Raw genomic sequence first — 16,930 nt, 5'->3', positions numbered from 1 at the left:
TCAAGGACAAGCGAGTTAGCCAGATCCCACTGGACTTCAATGCCCAAGCCACCAGCAGCATTCCCATGCCCCTCGGTTGAGCGGAACTCATGGTGTCGCGGTATCTGGCAGATAGCTGAGGGTGATCCAGCGGTTGCGTCAACTAAATAGGTTCTTCAGCACCGCCAAGTGCCGCCGTCGCCTATCGCCTCACGTTGGCAACCTTGGTGCCGAGTTTCTCAATGGGTCCAGGAGCGCCTAGAGGTATTACTAACGGTGCGCTTCTTAAGGGTTGATTGATCTACCTGCCCTCTTCGCCCAAACGGTGTCAAGTCCTGGTAATCATCAGCCAGCAGAGGACATGGACTTTTGACAGGAGACGGCTCGCAGACCCGCCAAGGACATCCAGGGCCACATCATTTCGATTGGAATATCTATAGGAAACACTCAGCTATGCCTTATAACATCTGGTGAGAGCGACAGAATGACTTCCCAACGGTCCAATGAATGTGATGCAGGAACACACCCGAAGTCGCTTACCTATATTCCATATGTTTTGGTAGTATGGTATCGGATTTCTTCTATCCCAACGCGGGAGGAGTCGAATCTCATCTATATCACTTGTCACAGCGACTCATCCAACGAGGACACAAGGTCATTATTATCACACATGCATACGGAGGCAGGACAGGGATCCGATGTCTCACAAATGGCCTCAAAGTATACCACGTCCCCATGATGGTCGTTTTTCAGGCGGCGTCCCCTCCAACCCTGTACGGTTTCTTCCCTATCTTCCGTTCCATTGTCCTGCGAGAACGGATATCAATTGTGCATGGTCATCAAGCCTTTTCCTCCATGTGTCATGAGGCCATCATCCACGCAAGAACTATGGGACTCAAAACGTGCTTCACAGATCACTCTCTCTTTGGGTTTTCAGACCCCAGCAGTATTGTCATGAACAAGTTCCTGAAGTTCACACTTTCGGATATTGATCATGTCGTCTGTGTATCCCACACAAGGTATGGATGAGAATGCGCCGTACTTAAAGATGCTTGCCAATCAATGTCCCAATGTACGATATCGCCTCTAAACGTGCTCTTGCACTCGTTTTATAGTAAAGAGAACACCGTTCTCCGTGCTGCCCTGACACCTCAAAATGTTTCGGTGATCCCCAACGCTGTCATTGCATCGAGATTCAAGCCCGATCCCAGTATGCAAGATCCCAACGTCAGTAAGTGCCACCATCTATAAATAAGACGAGGAGATGATAGCAAATGAGGAAGTCCATGTTTTCCTGAGCACGCGTATCGCTCCCAATAGCCACCATTGTGGTCATATCTAGGCAGACATATCGAAAGGGAATGGATCTATTGGTGGCGGTGGTGCCAAGGATCTGCCGGAAATATTCAAAGGTCCGATTTGTCATCGGCGGAGATGGACCGAAGAGAATCGATTTGGAGCAGATGCGAGAGAAGAACCTGTTGCATGATAGAGTGGAGTTCCTGGGGTCTATCAAGGCCCATGAAGTCCGGAATGTAAGTCCAGCCTCGAGGTCACGGCTGACACCACAGCACTTCGCATGGGATGAAGGATCGGCTATCGGCTAACACGCCCTCAATTGACCTGTCTCCTATATTAGACACTGGTACGCGGACAAATTTTCTTGAACACCAGCTTGACGGAGGCGTTCTGTATCGGCATTGTGGAAGCAGCATGTGCTGGTCTCCTTGTCGTCAGCACCAAAGTTGGTGGAGTTCCAGAAGTCCTCCCGAGGCATATGATCCATTTTGCGAAGCCGGAAGAGGATGGTGAGTCGCGCTTATTACCAGACGCAACTACATGCATGTTATGCAAAGTGGTGCAAATTACTTGTCAAGCTCGCTACTGACAGACTCGTATTATTTTCTGTTCTATGCACAAATAGACCTTGTTGAGGCGCTTGATCGTGCTATCGAGATGATTCAGCGCAAGGAAGTCCAGCCCGCGAAATTCAACGACGAACTCAAGGAGATGTATAGTTGGGTAAATGTTGCGGAGAGGACAGAAAAAGTTTACGACGCGATCTCTCAAACGAGAGATCCGCCGCTCATAGAGAGACTTCGGAGGTAATTCACTGCGATCTGACACACACCCTCAGACTTTCACTCTTGTTTTCAGGCCATGATCATGGGCTAAAATTGCCATGCAAATTAGCTAATTCACAGTATTCCCACTTTTAGTTACTATGGATGTGGAGTATTTGTTGGCAAACTGTTCTGTATCATGATCGCACTCGACTATTTGTTTTGGGTTTATCTTGAGTGGATTCTTCCAAGGGACGAAATTGAGCCCGCCCCGAAGTTCCCGTATAAGAAGTTCAAAAAGGTAATAAGAGATGGTTTTTATGTAAAGGTTCTTCAGCGAAAGGGTCTTGCATTGTCGCCAGCAACTTACTGTCTTCACCCTTTGTAACATACTAGATGTGTCAACGGGCAGACAAGGAAGATGAGCTAGAACCTAACTTGGACTCGATTTAGGGTAGAGTCCTTTGCTCGGAATAAAGAAGAGCGTTGTCTGAGCTTTTCATTTCACCGCTTTGACATGCACACCATAAAAGATATTTTCCTTGAATTGACTTCAGCAGGAAACGCACGAAGGGATTTTTTTTTCTTCTTTTTCTTCTCCTTTTTCTTTTTTCTTTTTTCTTTTTTCTTTTTTTCTTTTTTCTTTTTCCAAAGGCAGCATTTGATTGAAATGGGAGCGAGAGCGGGGTAGATAGCAGCGCACGTGAGTACGCTCCATGTGTAATATGTGAAGAAAGTGCTGTCGACGGATATGGAACAACCCTCCAGAACTACGGTTCTAGAAAGTCATCCTCTACCCCAAGTGTGCGTGAACTTTTCCACTTCTTGCTTCATGACTCTTTTTTACGCATGTGCGTGGGAAGATGGGAGAGGAGGTGCGCATGCGTATTATGCCAAGTGGTATGCTATTGCTAGTTGTTGGTGTTGGTATTTTTTTGCTATTGCTGTTGCTGTTACTGTGGATTGATGTTGTTGCTTTTGGTTGCTGCTGTCGTAGTTGTTGTAGCAGGAAATGAAGAGGTAATGTTGTTCAGAGGATTCTGCAACGCCTTCTGCGTGAAGCTCTGTCTGTCCTGACGGGATTCTGCCTGTTAATCAACCGAACCAGATCGTAAAAAACTTCATCCACGTTTATCCTTGTTCGTGCCGACGTTTCGTAAAATGGCGCTGATCCCCACTTGCTCGACAGCCTCTCTCCCTCCTCTCGCGGCACAGTTCGATCATCCTCCAAGTCGCACTTATTACCGACAAGGACGATAGGAACCTATGTTGATGAAAAATCATGCACAGCTGTCAGTAAACTATGGAAGCGTTGATATCGAGGGACACTATACCATAAAATAGTACGTTTTTCAGTGATCGATCAGCTTTCAACTTTAATGGAGAGTATTGCGAGCGACAAAGATGTGAGTCGCGCTGGAAGGCGTGTACACGATGCCTCGTCCAGCATGGTTGACTGCAAGACCTTCTCATCTCACCCCTTACACCTCATACCCAAGCGCATGGGGTGTGCTTGTGTCCGGGTGCATCGACCCACTCAACGCAATCACAAACATGCACAAAGAACAACGCATACACACACACATATCTCTTTAAATAGGAAAAGATAAACATTGTGTTTTCGGACGGGTGAGGTACAACTCTACAGCATTGCAGCCCAATCTTACAGTGTCGCTGTCCTTGACTCGTTGGATTTGTCTGTGGAGTTCGTGCAGCTCATCAAACGTTTGAGCAGCAATAATCGAGAAAACGAGGATAAACCCCTGTCCGTTCTTCATGTAGAGGTCCCGCATTGCTGTAAACTGCTCCGTTCCGGCTGTGTCTAGGATCTCCAGCATGCATTGATGGCCGTCCACTTCGACCTGCTTTCGATAGGAATCCTCGATTGTTGGGTCGTATCGATCCACGAACACTGACTGTACGAATTGAACGGTCTAGATTGCCAGAAACAGATGCAGAGACACAGGGTGTTAGAATGAACCATGGGGTGTCCGTATGCTTGAGCCACCAGATGTCGCGTATCGCTCTCAGCAATTGGAAAAAACCACCACAAGTGTTCATGCATTCATGGTCCGCAAAGCCCGCCAGAGGAGTACACATTGGACCAATAGTGCTCTTATTTTTTTACCCCTTGATCTTTTTTCACGATCGCCCCCTCTTCCCCTAACCTCAGTTGTGTCTGTGTGTCTTCGCCATATTCGCCCCTTCATTTGTTGATGCTGCCAGCATGTTGAGCATTGCATGAATAGTATCTACTGGTGTATTGGCTATCGAGATCCCTTTCCCCTTCATTTTTTATGATCGTCGCTACCCCTCAGGAATTCCACCCTGTTCTCTGCACTGGTTAGGCAACATCATAGGAAACATCTCCCTACTTGAATCTGCATGCCTGCATCAGGCGGACGAAGCAAGGTGGAATCAAATAGAGCAAGGCGATCGGGGTGAGCACTCCCTTGACTGTGCTGAGGAGCGTATGTGTAGTCGTTACAGGTCGAAGGACGTTTATTCTTGGATACGCACGGGGTGCTCCAGGGCGTACGAGTGTGTACTGTAGAGAGCCTGGGGAGTTGGTACGTGCATTGCCGCTTTACTCGTGTGAAGCATGAAATAATTTTTCAAACCTACCAAGGCAGACTTGCCGACGCCTCCAGAGCCAAGGACGACCAGTTTGTATTCACGCATTGTGGATGGAGCAAGAGTACAGGTGAGGAGATGATAATTAAATGGCAAAAGAAAGGAAAGAAAGAAAGAAAGAAAGAAAGTGGAGAAGCGGGATGTGTGACGATAAAAGTATTGTTATAGCCAAAAGAATGGATGAGGGAGTACGCGTGTCGAAAGTCGATCCTGTGTTGCCGAGCGCGTCGTTGGCGAGACAGGACAAAGGAGACGAAGTGGACTGAGGAACGGTGGAAGGGTCCGGCCTAAGTGGATTGTGGGAGCTGACCTTGGAGAGGAACGAGAATCGAATGTCTGTGGAGCAGCGGGCTGGGAAATGTCGAGAGATTACGGCGAGAGAAGAGAGGGGAGGGAATGAAAGAGACGACGGAGGTGAAGAAGAAATAAGAAGGAAAGAGAGGAGGAAATGAGCGGAGAAAGTTAAAGTTGTAAAGTAGAAGAAAGATAAGGAAGAAGGAAGGAAGGAAAGAAGGAAGGAAGAAGTAAAAAAGTAAGGAAGTAAGGAAGAAGCAAAGAAGGAAGAAATGGGTGTAACCAACCAACTCATCCGATGCTTTGGTCGCTCTGTTCTGTTTGCTCACAAAATGTGTTTGCCGCGGAGGGACCTCTTCTTTTCTACCGTATACTCGCCCTCCTTACTAAGATCCAGCGGAACGCTTTGACGGACGAGGGAAGCCAGCACTATGGACATGCAATATATGCAGGATGTCAGTTGTAGGCATCTTCATGCTTCGTGTGGATGCACATGTGCCATGCGTGTAGACCAAGAGTCTTATTGGGGTGTGCGCCCATGCCTGTGCCTCCATCTCCCTCTTCCTCCCCCGTCCTCTCTTGCCCGCTCTCTCTTCTCTCCCACTCCCTGTCTCTCTCTTCTCTCTTCTCCCCCCATCCTTTCTTTCAACTCTCCTCCTCTCTCTTTCTCGCTCTCTGTCGCTCTTTGCCACCCTCTCTCTCTCTCTTTCCGCCACTCAATCTTCCCATCAACTCTTCGCAGGCGTTTTTACTTTGAAAAAACAAACAAACAAAAAAAGAACGGTCTTTACCGGTGAGATAATTCCTCAAGGGCAAAGTACCTCATGCCAGCTGATCCAGTTCCACATGTTTCTCCGCGTGCTCATTACCCACAGCGCGTCCTTCCTGATTAAGGCAAAGCCAACGGATCGTTGGTTCCTTCCGTCAGATTTGCCTATGCTTCCCGCCGCGATTCAGGCATGCGGGTTGCTTGGGTCCTGCCGCCGCCCGACATGATGGGCTGGAATACAGCACAAATCAAGTGCCCGAGTTCAGTCGGCTGGGACACACTAAACACATAATGGTCGACTGATCTGGTTTCTATTCGTCCTTCGACGGAAAGAACATATTAGACCATGTTATTCCTGCATCTTACGCGGTACCAGATAGTGAAAAGGAACAATAGAGCCCGAGAGAGGACGGGAAGGGGTGAGAGAATTTTATTGTATACACCCGTTGATCGCTTTACTTCTTTCGATGCTTAAAAAAATCGCGTCTTCGTGTTGCACGGCGGACTATGCGCCTGTGGAATGTGGGGGGGATTAGCCATACTTCACCAAGTTCGAGGTAGGGAGAGACATGCGTGATCACTGAGAAGGTCCAGTGACAGTTTCCGTATGAATAAAGGATATTAGAATCCAAGAAGCGAGCTACTACTGCAGACTATCAGCATCTAAGAACGAAAGGGTTCACGTTGCACTGCCGATTCGTTGCCACGACGACTAAAATGTACCGAACTCCTTTTCCGTCTCTCTTACCTCGGAGTGACCCCTGTAAACTATCTGCCCATGTGGATGGGATTTGTCCGGCACGTTGGCACTCTGCAGTTGTCCCACAATGTGGGTCTTAGCGAGTTCATGCAACATCGTCTCAGGGGAAGAGGCGCCCTGGATATTCCCACTCGCATTCATGCAACACAAACGTCCAAACCTACTGGTGGGCGGAGGTGTTTCTTTATGTAACTGAGCGATAGGTTTGTGTACAGTATGCGCTGCACATAGGGTGCGCCTTAGGATCTAGGCATTCACGCGCTTTATGCCTGCTTAACAAAAATGTCTATTTTCTACACGCCTGCAGATGCCGCCACGACGCGTCTCCTACGGAATATGAGACATTCAAACCTCATCACTGCTATAGTGAATTACGATCATGACTTCATAGCTCTTTCTCGCAAACACTTTGCCCGAAACGTCAAGACAGCAGCAGAAGCAGAGTCCGTTGATGTGGGCCATGACTGCATAGATTATTTGTCCTTTATGCGTCCACTGACTATTAATTGATGGAATGAGTGTATCTTACACCGAGACGTGCTCACCGCGGATTCCATTGTTCGTATCGCTTGTTCAAGTCTGGGAACCTTGCCCTCGACACATCGAACAAAAAAAATAAAAAGACGGCTCGATCACTGGGCTAGGGGAGCAAAGGAGTGGGAGGAGGCGCTCCGATCGGAGATAGTGGCAAGATGACCTGACGAGGATTGGTGCGGAAGGGCAGCGTCATTATTTCGATGAATGGTTGGAATGGATGGCAGTGCGGTAAACAAAGACCAGAGACAGAGGGCGGCTCCGATTCCTCTCCAGATCCATGCCAGGTCGACTCCATGCCAACGGCAATGCTAATGCCATATCATCGCCTCACCAGGTGATGACATGCTTCATCCTCTTCTCGCTCTCACTTGTTTATTTCTGGCCTGGCGGTACTTTTCGCTATTCAGCTGCATGCAAATAGACTTCAAATCTATTGTAAGCTGGAGCAGCGTCTTGATGGTGTTGCGTGAATGACAACAACCAGCAGGATAGACTAGTCAAAGGGACCATCCTTCTCTCCTCCCGCCCATCTCATCTCATCTCATCTCACTCCACCTCATCTCACCTCGCCTCATCCCATCCCGTTCCATCCCATCCCATCCCCGTCATCGTCATCTCCCCCTCCTCCTTCTCCTCCTCCTCCTCATTGTCCGTCGTGTCGTGGGCCCTCGGACTCGAATCCTAGTTCTCATCCTCCTCCGTTGTCAGGACCTCGATCTCATCCTTATCCTTTTCAGCTAATCCCTCCCTCATCCTCCGTCCTCTCCTCCTCCCCCTCCCCCTTTCTTCTTCCGTAATAATATACTTGCTCCATCGATAGGCCTTTGCCAAGTCTTCTCCAGATTACGTCTCGGTCAAGATTACAGACCATATTGCTATCATGGACGCACACGCACCCATCACATACTACCAGACGACCATCCCGCCAGGACACCCGATGCCATACCCAAATGGACGAGCCTCGCTGGGCGTAGGTGCCTTGACCCCAATATCTATGGATTCGATGGGCACCAGGATGCCTGTCTACTCCAACCAAGGCCAAGCGCCCCCTACCGACTCTGGTTATGGCTCGGCGCATTATCATTCTGCAGCAACAACATCTGTTCCGGTGCAGCACCAGCAATATCAGCAGCAGCAACCCACGACCCATATACATCTGCAACAGCAACAGCAACAACAGTACATGCCTCTTCAAACAATGGTAACGCCTATGCCTCAAAGCCAGCCCCAATCCCACCAACAGCAGCACCATCAGCAGCAAATCCAGTCAATACAGCCGATAACGACCTCCCAACACAACATCTCCCACTCGCATTCGTACAAACAGCCGCAGCAGCCGCCTTACATCCAGCAAACGCAGCAGACTCACCTTCAACAGCAGCTACAGCAACAGCATCAAATACAGCATCATATGCAGGCCCAACAGGCGCAGCAGGTACAGCAAGCACAACAGCGCCAGCAAATCCTTGGTCCAGCGGTCGTTACGTCCCACCCCACGCATCAATCCCAGATTCAAGTGCAGCCACATATGCATCAGCAGCTACACCAGCACCCGTCCGTGAAGTCGCAGAGTCAGCAGCAACAACAGCAACAGCAGCAGCAACCACAACATCATCAACATCGTGATCATGCGAGAGACCACCGAAACGGCTATTCCAACTCTGGCGCTATGGAGCATGTTATCAACCCTCAGACCAGCACTCTTCAACTCGCGGAATTTGCATCTGTGATGGTTTATACCCTCTGGCACACAAGACCCAACATCAATGGCGCCTCTAGCAACGCCTACAACGTTGTTCCTCACCGGATAAGCGTACCTCCGTCTGCTGGACCTGCATTCAGAAAGTTTTGTTTGAAGGTAAGACATTGTGAATCGGGGCCTAGAAACGGAACAGTCTTTTTTTTTTTTTTTTTTCCGCTGCAAAAACTGACGACTGACTGTCTTCTGGTGCTGCTATTATATTTTACCAACACTAGGTGTTATCGGCAACGCAACTGTCGTCTTCGGTCATTCTCCTATCCTTAAAATACATCCAGAAGCTGCTTAAGAACAATCCTTCTATACATGGACAACAGGGATCCGAGTTCCGTCTCTTCACAGTTTCATTAATGCTTGCCAACAAGTTTCTCGACGACAACACGTTTACGAACAAGACATGGTCTGAGGTCACAGGAATCAGCGTGAAGGAGATCAATGTGATGGAGATGGAGTTCCTGAACCAGGTCCAGTTCAGTCTGTTCGTGAGTGAGGCGGAATATCTGGATTGGCTGCACAGTTTGGAGACATGGCTCAAACAACAGGGACAGACGCAAACGCAGGGACCCAACTAGTTACTTCATTAAAGCTGCAACAAAAATACATTCTGCAAAGGTGCTCCGTGACCTGATTATAGACATATGTTACACAAACATGCTATTTGTACGTCAGGCTCAGGGTGAATAGGATAAAAGTCGAGGAGTGACTTACGCCCTTTCAGGTTCAGCGCGTCAGGCCACTTAGAGTCCTTTACCCGTTGAAGGTAGCATTAGCCATGTTCTGGCAGTGTCGTGCTCCCGACCGCACTGGAGGCCGGCCTTGGGGCTCAACTTGTGTACTGCGTCATATGTCGATGGCTGAAAACCACCACAAGTCAGGTCAGGACAGATGACTGAGCAGCCCTGAGTCTGGACTCTCTGGCAGAAAGATATCATCGTTCGGAATTCGTGACGCAGCATACCAGCATTCCTTCACTGGCGGCCTGTGCACACAGCAATATTCATATCAGTAGAATGTCATGGACCTAGGCTTATCGTGCCAGCCTTCATCAGTGCGAACAAAGCGCTTCTGCAGCTTCCGCATGTCTGAACCTAAGGTCTTGGTACGAGCTTGTGCAACTTGACCGGTCCTCCGCTTTTGCACTTGAAGTCGCCATCGCCGATGAAGGCCATAGGTTTTCTCTGACCAACCTTCGCTCCCTTCTGGGCTGCCCTGAGCATCCCATTGATTGCACGCCCTACCTCGATCTTCTCTCCTTGCTTCTTGCGATAACGAGCAACCTTCAGTCCCTCCGATCCGCAGAACACCCTTATCTCCTTCTCGACCGTAAAGACTGAGTCTGCATGCTGCTGGTATGTATCCCTGAGCTTCCCGAACTGCTGAATCAATTCGATTTCTTGAGGATCGAAACACCTCACTGGTCGAATCCTTGTTTCTAGACCGCTGATGCTCGCCATGTCCTCTGCAGCCTCAATTCATTTGTCTTTTTTGAGGCGCCTCAGCAGTTCTGTGCGTCTTTGGCTGTTCCAGGTATGGTATTCCTTTGGGCAAGGACGGGCTTCAGGAACTTTCAGGCATAAGTGGACCCACAACTACGGCTGCTACGGTACTCTTAATACTTGGGTAGATGGCGAGCACGATGTAGCTCTCCTGATCGTCAAATTCCTCCTGCAGTACATCTGGACTCAGAATCGCTTCGGTCAGGTACTTCACCTTGGACCTAGTGGACTCTGCTGGGGTCTTGCTGACGGTCATAGATCTAAATGAGAAGAAAAAAGGAAGAATCAGTGCCATAGAACAATAAAAGAAAAAAGTAAAAACACATCAAACCATCGCGCATGCTGTGCAACAAAGGACACTTGCTCTTGGCGGTGTCTGGTTACGCTTTCCACAATATATATTTATTTTATTTCATTTTCGTGTCAGTAGCCTCGACTCCTCTTCCAAGGCCTCGGCCTTGTCGAACGAAATTTACTTGGACAATTCGAGCATCTCGTTGCTCACTCCTATCTGGGTGCAATACCGATCCAGGATACCCTATTTGTCGTCTGAATTATATCCGTATAGCACGACTAGATTCTTTGCGAACGACTGATCTGGCACATGGCTTGTGTAATCGTTGCTCGTAACGACAGTGGCATCATGTCCGCGACATCGTCTTGTGGAGCGCGCGGACGAGCACTGTGACGACTGACTCCGTTAGTGACGACGGAATTGTGGGTGGACTAGAAGCCGTGTCGAAACGCTTCGCATGTGAATCCCTGGGGGGCTGCGCAGATATAGGAGAATAAATACTGAGGATATTTATGTTTGCATCCTGGACTAAAGCTATGTCTACGGTCGCAGCCTCCACTTCCTGTTCCTCCAATGGGGGAAGGTCCTTCCACTCCTATCTATGGAGTGCTACAAAAAAAAAAAAAAAAAAAAAAAAAAAAGAAGAAATGAGATGGTAAATATAAAGATATAAAGGAGGGTATGGAAATCGTACATTTGAGGCAAGAATGGAAGCTGTATAGCTGAGGCAAGATATGGGAACGATGGGGAAATGGTTGTATGGAGCTAGTACACTTGATAAAAGACTGTTGCACAGCGACGCGTTTCTTTTCCCCCACATGCCTCAATTTTCCTAATCTGGGCATGGCAAAGGCCACTACAAATTTGCACTACAGCCATGCAACCAACTACACAGGTCCAGCATTAAAGGCCTTTGATGGTTATACCCTTTACACAACTAGAAACACTTATATTTAGACCATGGCATAGCATTGGAACTAGCGGGAAGAGCGATTTTATTAAGCAAATACAAATGAAAGTAAGCTATTCAAGATATGTCACTAGATTGTTTGGGTGGGCCCATCCATCATGGATCCTTAAGAAAAAGAACGCTAGGCTGCTCTGCTACAGTATCTGTCTACCAGAAATCACCCAAATCAAGTAAAAAAATGGCTGGTTAGAATTCAGAATGGGTTGGGTGTTCATGCACGCTATTTTTTGTATGTTGAACTTACAAATTTTGAAAGAGGGTTCCGACCCCCTATGATTATGTTGATGGCATGAACTTGGCAGGCCGGCACTGGTTCTGGATTTGCGACAGACACACAGTGGCAATGTTCTTAGAGCCGACAATATCGCGATCAAAGTACATTTGACAGCTTCGGCAGTACTTTGACCGCCTCTTGTCGGACTCCAAGAACGCCATGCACTGGTTACGAGGGCATCGAGCACTGGTGTAGTACTCGTGCACCCCGACCACAGTGTGTCCCATAGCCTTTGCCTATCAGCAGCATCAAGGAACAAATAAACAGATGAGAAAAAGTTGCAGTGCGGATGAGAGATGGTATGCCACACTTTTTTTTGTTCTTCTTACCTTGCCGATAAATTTCTTCTCGAGTGCGCTATGCTTGCTTGGCAGGCCAGTTTGCGAATCAAAAGAGCCCAATCCTATCGCAAACACCACTTTTGCACCGTCCTGTGAGCTCAGCGGCTGACCAACAAAGTCCTTACTAAGGCAAGATCAAGCAAGGCCGCAACTGCGTAGTCATACGTTGCCTGTTGAGCCTTTTGAAGATTCCAGCGCTTCCTTAGCATCCATTGACTGTTGTAAAAGTTAAAAAGCGGACTCTCGTGGCGGTCGCGGCGGTGCCGTCCGTGCCAGGCACCTCCAGGTACGCCAGATATTCCTCGATCTTCTCCACGGTAAATGAGGGCAGTCTTGCCTCAAGAACATCAATGCGTGCCGCGGCCTTCTGCTTTTCTAGGACATGCTTGAAGAGCATGTAAGGCCTGTAGAGGAATGCCCTGCGGATCCGTAAAGACTCTCTTTTCGTAGGTAAGGCGGGGTCGATTCTTGTCGCCGTCATTGTGTAAACCTCACCCGGGTCAATGCCGATTATCACAGTATCACCTGGTGGACAAGTACCAGGAGAGTTGAAGCGCACCTCCACGTTTTCCAGAATCTTTGAACTTCGCTTCCAGTTGATGGTGTTGCGTGTGACATCGATCGTATCTGCGCCTGACGTTGGACCGGATGGGGCTTCTAAGCTGGATGAGGACGAAGCAGTCGCAGTAGGGTCTGTGGGTGGCAGTTGGTGTATTGACAGCCTCTGCCACTTTGAACTTTCTGGCGTTGAAGACGGGAGCGTGATGCGTTTCTTCTTGGCGGGTCCTGCCGCAGCTGCGACCGGATCTGTACCAGATTCGCCCCCTCCACTTTCAAGAAACGCGTCGTCGAGGTCATAGTCACCGTCAACATCGTGGAACAGGGTCAAATCCTCGTCGTCGTCGTGTTCTCCTTCATCATCGTCATCGGCCCTGATGCTTTGGCGGGGTGCTTGGCGTCGCGTTGTCGTTGTGTCATGCGCAAGAAGATGCAACACCAGTCCGTTCGTGCAGATGAGGCCCCAAAGCTTGAACGTCGTGTGGTACTGTCTGTCACTCTAAAGCGAAACCTTCCTGTAATACCCGTTAAAGCGCGTCGCCGGGTCCAGTCTGTATAGCAGCTTCTCGATGAGGATCCCTTTCTTGCCGACGACCTTGGCTTCCGCAGCGTTGGATGTTGCATCGCTCAGCATTCGGACTATAATCGGCCGTGTTGTATTGCTTGTATAGAATAAATCGACAAGGTCCGCCTCTGACAAGAACACGAAGCCAGCTGCAAACTTTGCCTTGACAAAGTCTGCAAACATGCGCTTCTCGGTATTCTTTTCGAAGAAGTAGTCGATCGGATTGACAGATTCAGGGCGCTCTTCGTTCTCGGAAAACTATTAAAGAAAGTTGAAGAGCTAATGGTCAACACTAGTGCTCCGAAAAGCAAGGAACACAACGGCTACATCTTGCACACTCTTTAATATACCTTTGCGCCATAGTAATGGACTCGCACTGCATTGTAGACTGCCGCAACAGCAAGCCTCGAGACCGTCGAAGGGAACATCTCTGGTTCTTGTTGGCGAAAGGAGACAAAGCCGGTGAGCGTCGTGTACGCATCAAAGACACGTCGGGCATGGGTGGCTGTTGGTTGTGCTTGTGCTTGTGCTTGTGCATGTGCTTGTGCTTGTGCTTGTGCTTGTGCTTGTGCTTGTGCTTGTGCTTGCGGTTGCGGGGCACCAGGTACCAATGGCGTATTTCGAGGGCTCATCCTGCGCGCAGGGGCAACTGATACTCGAACAGCCTGAGAACCTCGTCCTTCTTGACCACTGCACAAGAGTGTGTTGAGTGCAAAGTAGAAGGCCTTGCTGTCGAGAATGTCTGCAATGTCCTCCTTCCGCTGTGTCACATCTGTCGCTGTGTCTTTAGAACGAACAAGCCGCGCAATATCCAGTGCAATGGCCTCGTACATATGCATCTGGATCGCATTAAGGACTGCGACCGTTGAACGTAGCCTGTCTGAAAGGAGCTTGCTTTCTGCAACCGAGATCTGATTCATTCGCTTTACGTTGGCCTGGATACTCCCCACAGTGAGTGCCTTGGTTATATGCAGCTTGCGGAGGCGGCGGTCCGCTGCAGTTGCAGAAGTGGGCCGTGGGTTCGATGGGTCGGCGGAGCCCACCCCTTTCCGTTTCCTCGGCAGTGCCCCCTTCTTCCTCTTTTTCTTGTTCTTCTTCTTCACGACCACCTTCCGAGTCTTGACGGGGGGCTTTGCTTTTGGCTGTGGGCGACCGTGAGGTACGGCAGTCGAGAAGTCAATCGATTTTCGTGGTAGGAACGATTTCTTGTCTGGAAAGATCGGACGGAACTGGTTCCGCTTTGAGTTCCTCGCAACGTAGAAGGGAACCGCACGTAAATACACGCATACATCGCCATGCAAAAGGCGTTAGAGAACTTGTTGTCTGTACAACACGTACGTGAATGAAATGGTGTCGCACTTAGATTACCTTCTACTCGCATGCTGATATGCAGCGACGGCAAATCGTTGCACCTTGAGGTGCCGGAACTGCGGTGATGCAATGTTGAAATCAAAACCGAGCATGTCCTCATCGGCGGCCTCATCTCCTGGCTGCAGTTGGAGCACTTTCTCCTCGAGATCCAAAAAGATGTCTTCCGATGGCTTGAATCGGGTCTGGTCGATAGCCTCGTGGGATTTGATGGCTGCCATGAATTTGTAAGGACCGAGCATCAGGCGGATATCGGGCGACTGAGGAAGAGCACGGATGATCTCCAGGTTGCGAACTATTCCAGGGCCGGGAATGTTCTCGGTATAGTCGTTCTTGGACACGATGCCCAGCAACGTCACATAGTCTGCACTGGGGACCTGAAGTGCATTGGTAACACACTCCTTGGTGTATAACGCATAGGCCAGGCCGTGGAAGACCGGCCGCAAAACCTTGGTGACCGACGGATATATCAACAGATCGGAATCTGCTGACACCGCGAAGCTACCGGCTGCCATGGTCAGTGTGCGTGCAATGCAGGTGTCGGCCTCGGTCCTGCAAATGCAGACATAAAACCCTTTTTCTTGTAAGGCATCCCGGAGTGTCAGCTTGGCCGTATCAAATCTGTATACATCACGGAGGCCCTTCTTGATCTTCGCTACCACGCTCTTCGAGGTCCATTGGCCGTTCGACGACTTCGTTCTCATGACTTTCAAGTTCGCTTGCAACTTCTTGAGGTCCGCTGTCAGTCTGTTCTTTCGCCTGATGTGCTCGTTTCGCTTCTGCTGGGATGGGGCGCCACCGATGTGAATCGTACATTTCGCAGGGGTAAAGTCCTTCGCCAAACGCGCTGCCATCGTGAGACTGACAGCTCGGACCTTGCTTGGATCGTAATCATCCGTAATCTGGCGGACGAGGGATCCATAAAACGCGCCGAAGAGGTCAACCTCAACAGCTTGGTTTTGATAATTTTGAGGATCCACGGCAACTGGATCCAAACCGCGCTTCTTCAGAGTACTGTAAAGGCCTCTTACGCCCATGCTGTGATCACTATGGTGGGTTGAAAGCTTAGCAGTGTTAGCGAAACCCTCTCGTAAGGACGCTGAAGATATGGAAGGCTAGGCTTGGAGGGTACATTACCTTTTCTACAGGCGTATAGTATCTAGCGTGAAGGTGTATATGGATAGCGAACTGCGGGCAAAGGGCAATGAGGAGAAAGGATGATGAACGAAGAGAGCTGTGAAGTGTGTGGCAGAATACTTATAGGCGAGAAGCAATGTCTGCTTTCCCACAATAAAAAAGACTTTCCACAATAAAAAAAGGCATTACCACAATAACAAAAGGCTTTGATAAAGAACCATCACACTGATAGATGCCAGTCGCTTGACGCGAATCACGATCAGTGTTATACAAGCAGCTTTGCCGCGGCCTGACACAGATATCCACCCACATCGCCATCATCGCTGTTTCCAACGTACGCGAGGCAGGCGCAAATCCAGATAGGTCGCTAGGGATGCAATGGAGGATAGGGAAATCAGTCAAGTAGCGCGGTCAACCTTCAAAGGACTAAAGCCTATGAGAACTTTTGCTATTAAATTACGGGGAAGAGCATCACTCCAGGATAAAAGAATAAACGGTCTGGTTCCTGAACCAGAGTCTTCTTCACATATATCCTGTATGCATTCGTCCAGATTGTCCGGATAACACCGCATCATCGACAGGTACTGACTGCCGTCGTCAGCAACCCACGCAACGAGATGCAATCAACAGAGAATGCCAAGCCTGATCATTCGCCACCTTTGCACTATCAATTGCAATGTTTCCCCGCCCTCTGATCGTCTCATTGTTGAGCATCCGTCATCGGCTTACCCTCGTGAAACGGCATTATAAAGGTACAATGAAGGCCTGATCAGCGAACATTGCCATACAACGGCTCCAGAGGGGTGGACTTCATTGTCACGACTTCTCACTTCATCGGACATCATATATGTGAGTATCTTGCAACTACTCCCTGTCATTCTCAATGAAACATATACCTAGTTCGAACTATTTAGCCTATATTTATTTCCTTCTATCTCTGTCTAGTCTGTTTTACTTTTGTGTTAATACATTCCGATCTAAAGGAGGACCCCGCACTGCGAACCAGTAGATGACCGAAGCACGCCCTCGCCGAAGTCCTAATAGTGCGGCGTCTCCTATTGTAAATAGAACTAATGATAGAAGTTACAGAACTCGTTATTAGACCCCCTACGCCGCATTACCCCGTTGCCT

The 16,930-nt window shown here is 49.1% G+C and overlaps 4 protein-coding genes across 4 annotated transcripts; 2 read left to right on the top strand and 2 right to left on the bottom strand.

Annotated features, from left to right (window-relative positions):
• Positions 1–543: 543 nt before the first annotated feature.
• BC939DRAFT_392177 (phosphatidylinositol N-acetylglucosaminyltransferase GPI3 subunit) lies at positions 544–2,430 on the top strand (the record flags this gene model as incomplete). Its single annotated transcript, XM_051552016.1, has 6 exons — positions 544–998; positions 1,095–1,189; positions 1,279–1,514; positions 1,619–1,787; positions 1,904–2,084; positions 2,199–2,430. The coding sequence occupies 6 exons, from the start codon at positions 544–546 to the stop codon at positions 2,428–2,430; spliced, it is 1,368 nt and encodes a 455-aa protein (XP_051416611.1).
• A 642-nt stretch (positions 2,431–3,072) lies between these two features.
• On the bottom strand, positions 3,073–4,724 carry BC939DRAFT_392323 (ras related protein 1b; the record flags this gene model as incomplete). The annotated part of the gene is made up of 3 exons (XM_051552020.1): positions 3,073–3,306; positions 3,710–3,976; positions 4,668–4,724. 3 exons carry the CDS (start codon positions 4,722–4,724, stop codon positions 3,073–3,075), a joined length of 558 nt encoding a protein of 185 aa, XP_051416610.1.
• Positions 4,725–7,624: 2,900 nt separating this feature from the next.
• On the top strand, positions 7,625–9,702 carry BC939DRAFT_220459 (cyclin-domain-containing protein). Its single transcript, XM_051550779.1, has 2 exons — positions 7,625–8,894; positions 9,014–9,702. The coding sequence occupies exons 1-2, from the start codon at positions 7,917–7,919 to the stop codon at positions 9,365–9,367; spliced, it is 1,332 nt and encodes a 443-aa protein (XP_051416609.1). The 5' UTR covers positions 7,625–7,916; the 3' UTR covers positions 9,368–9,702.
• Positions 9,703–14,658: 4,956 nt separating this feature from the next.
• On the bottom strand, positions 14,659–15,699 carry BC939DRAFT_473193 (uncharacterized protein; the record flags this gene model as incomplete). The annotated part of the gene is made up of 1 exon (XM_051558333.1): positions 14,659–15,699. One exon carries the CDS (start codon positions 15,697–15,699, stop codon positions 14,659–14,661), a length of 1,041 nt encoding a protein of 346 aa, XP_051416608.1.
• Positions 15,700–16,930: the final 1,231 nt, after the last annotated feature.

Source organism: Gamsiella multidivaricata, assembly GCF_025024155.1.
Source record: "Gamsiella multidivaricata strain RSA 2152 chromosome Unknown BC939scaffold_5, whole genome shotgun sequence".
In the NCBI taxonomy this organism is placed as follows: Eukaryota; Fungi; Mortierellomycota; class Mortierellomycetes; order Mortierellales; family Mortierellaceae; genus Gamsiella; species Gamsiella multidivaricata.
Note: the sequence above shows the minus strand (reverse complement) of the source record. Positions and strands in the feature narration are given on the sequence as shown.

Coding starts and splice junctions, on each gene's coding strand:
- BC939DRAFT_220459 (XM_051550779.1), top strand. CDS start 7,917: ATGGACGCACACGCACCCATCACATACTACCAGACGACCATCCCGCCA. Junction 8,895..9,013: donor TCAGAAAGTTTTGTTTGAAG/GTAAGACATTGT, acceptor TACCAACACTAG/GTGTTATCGGCAACGCAACT.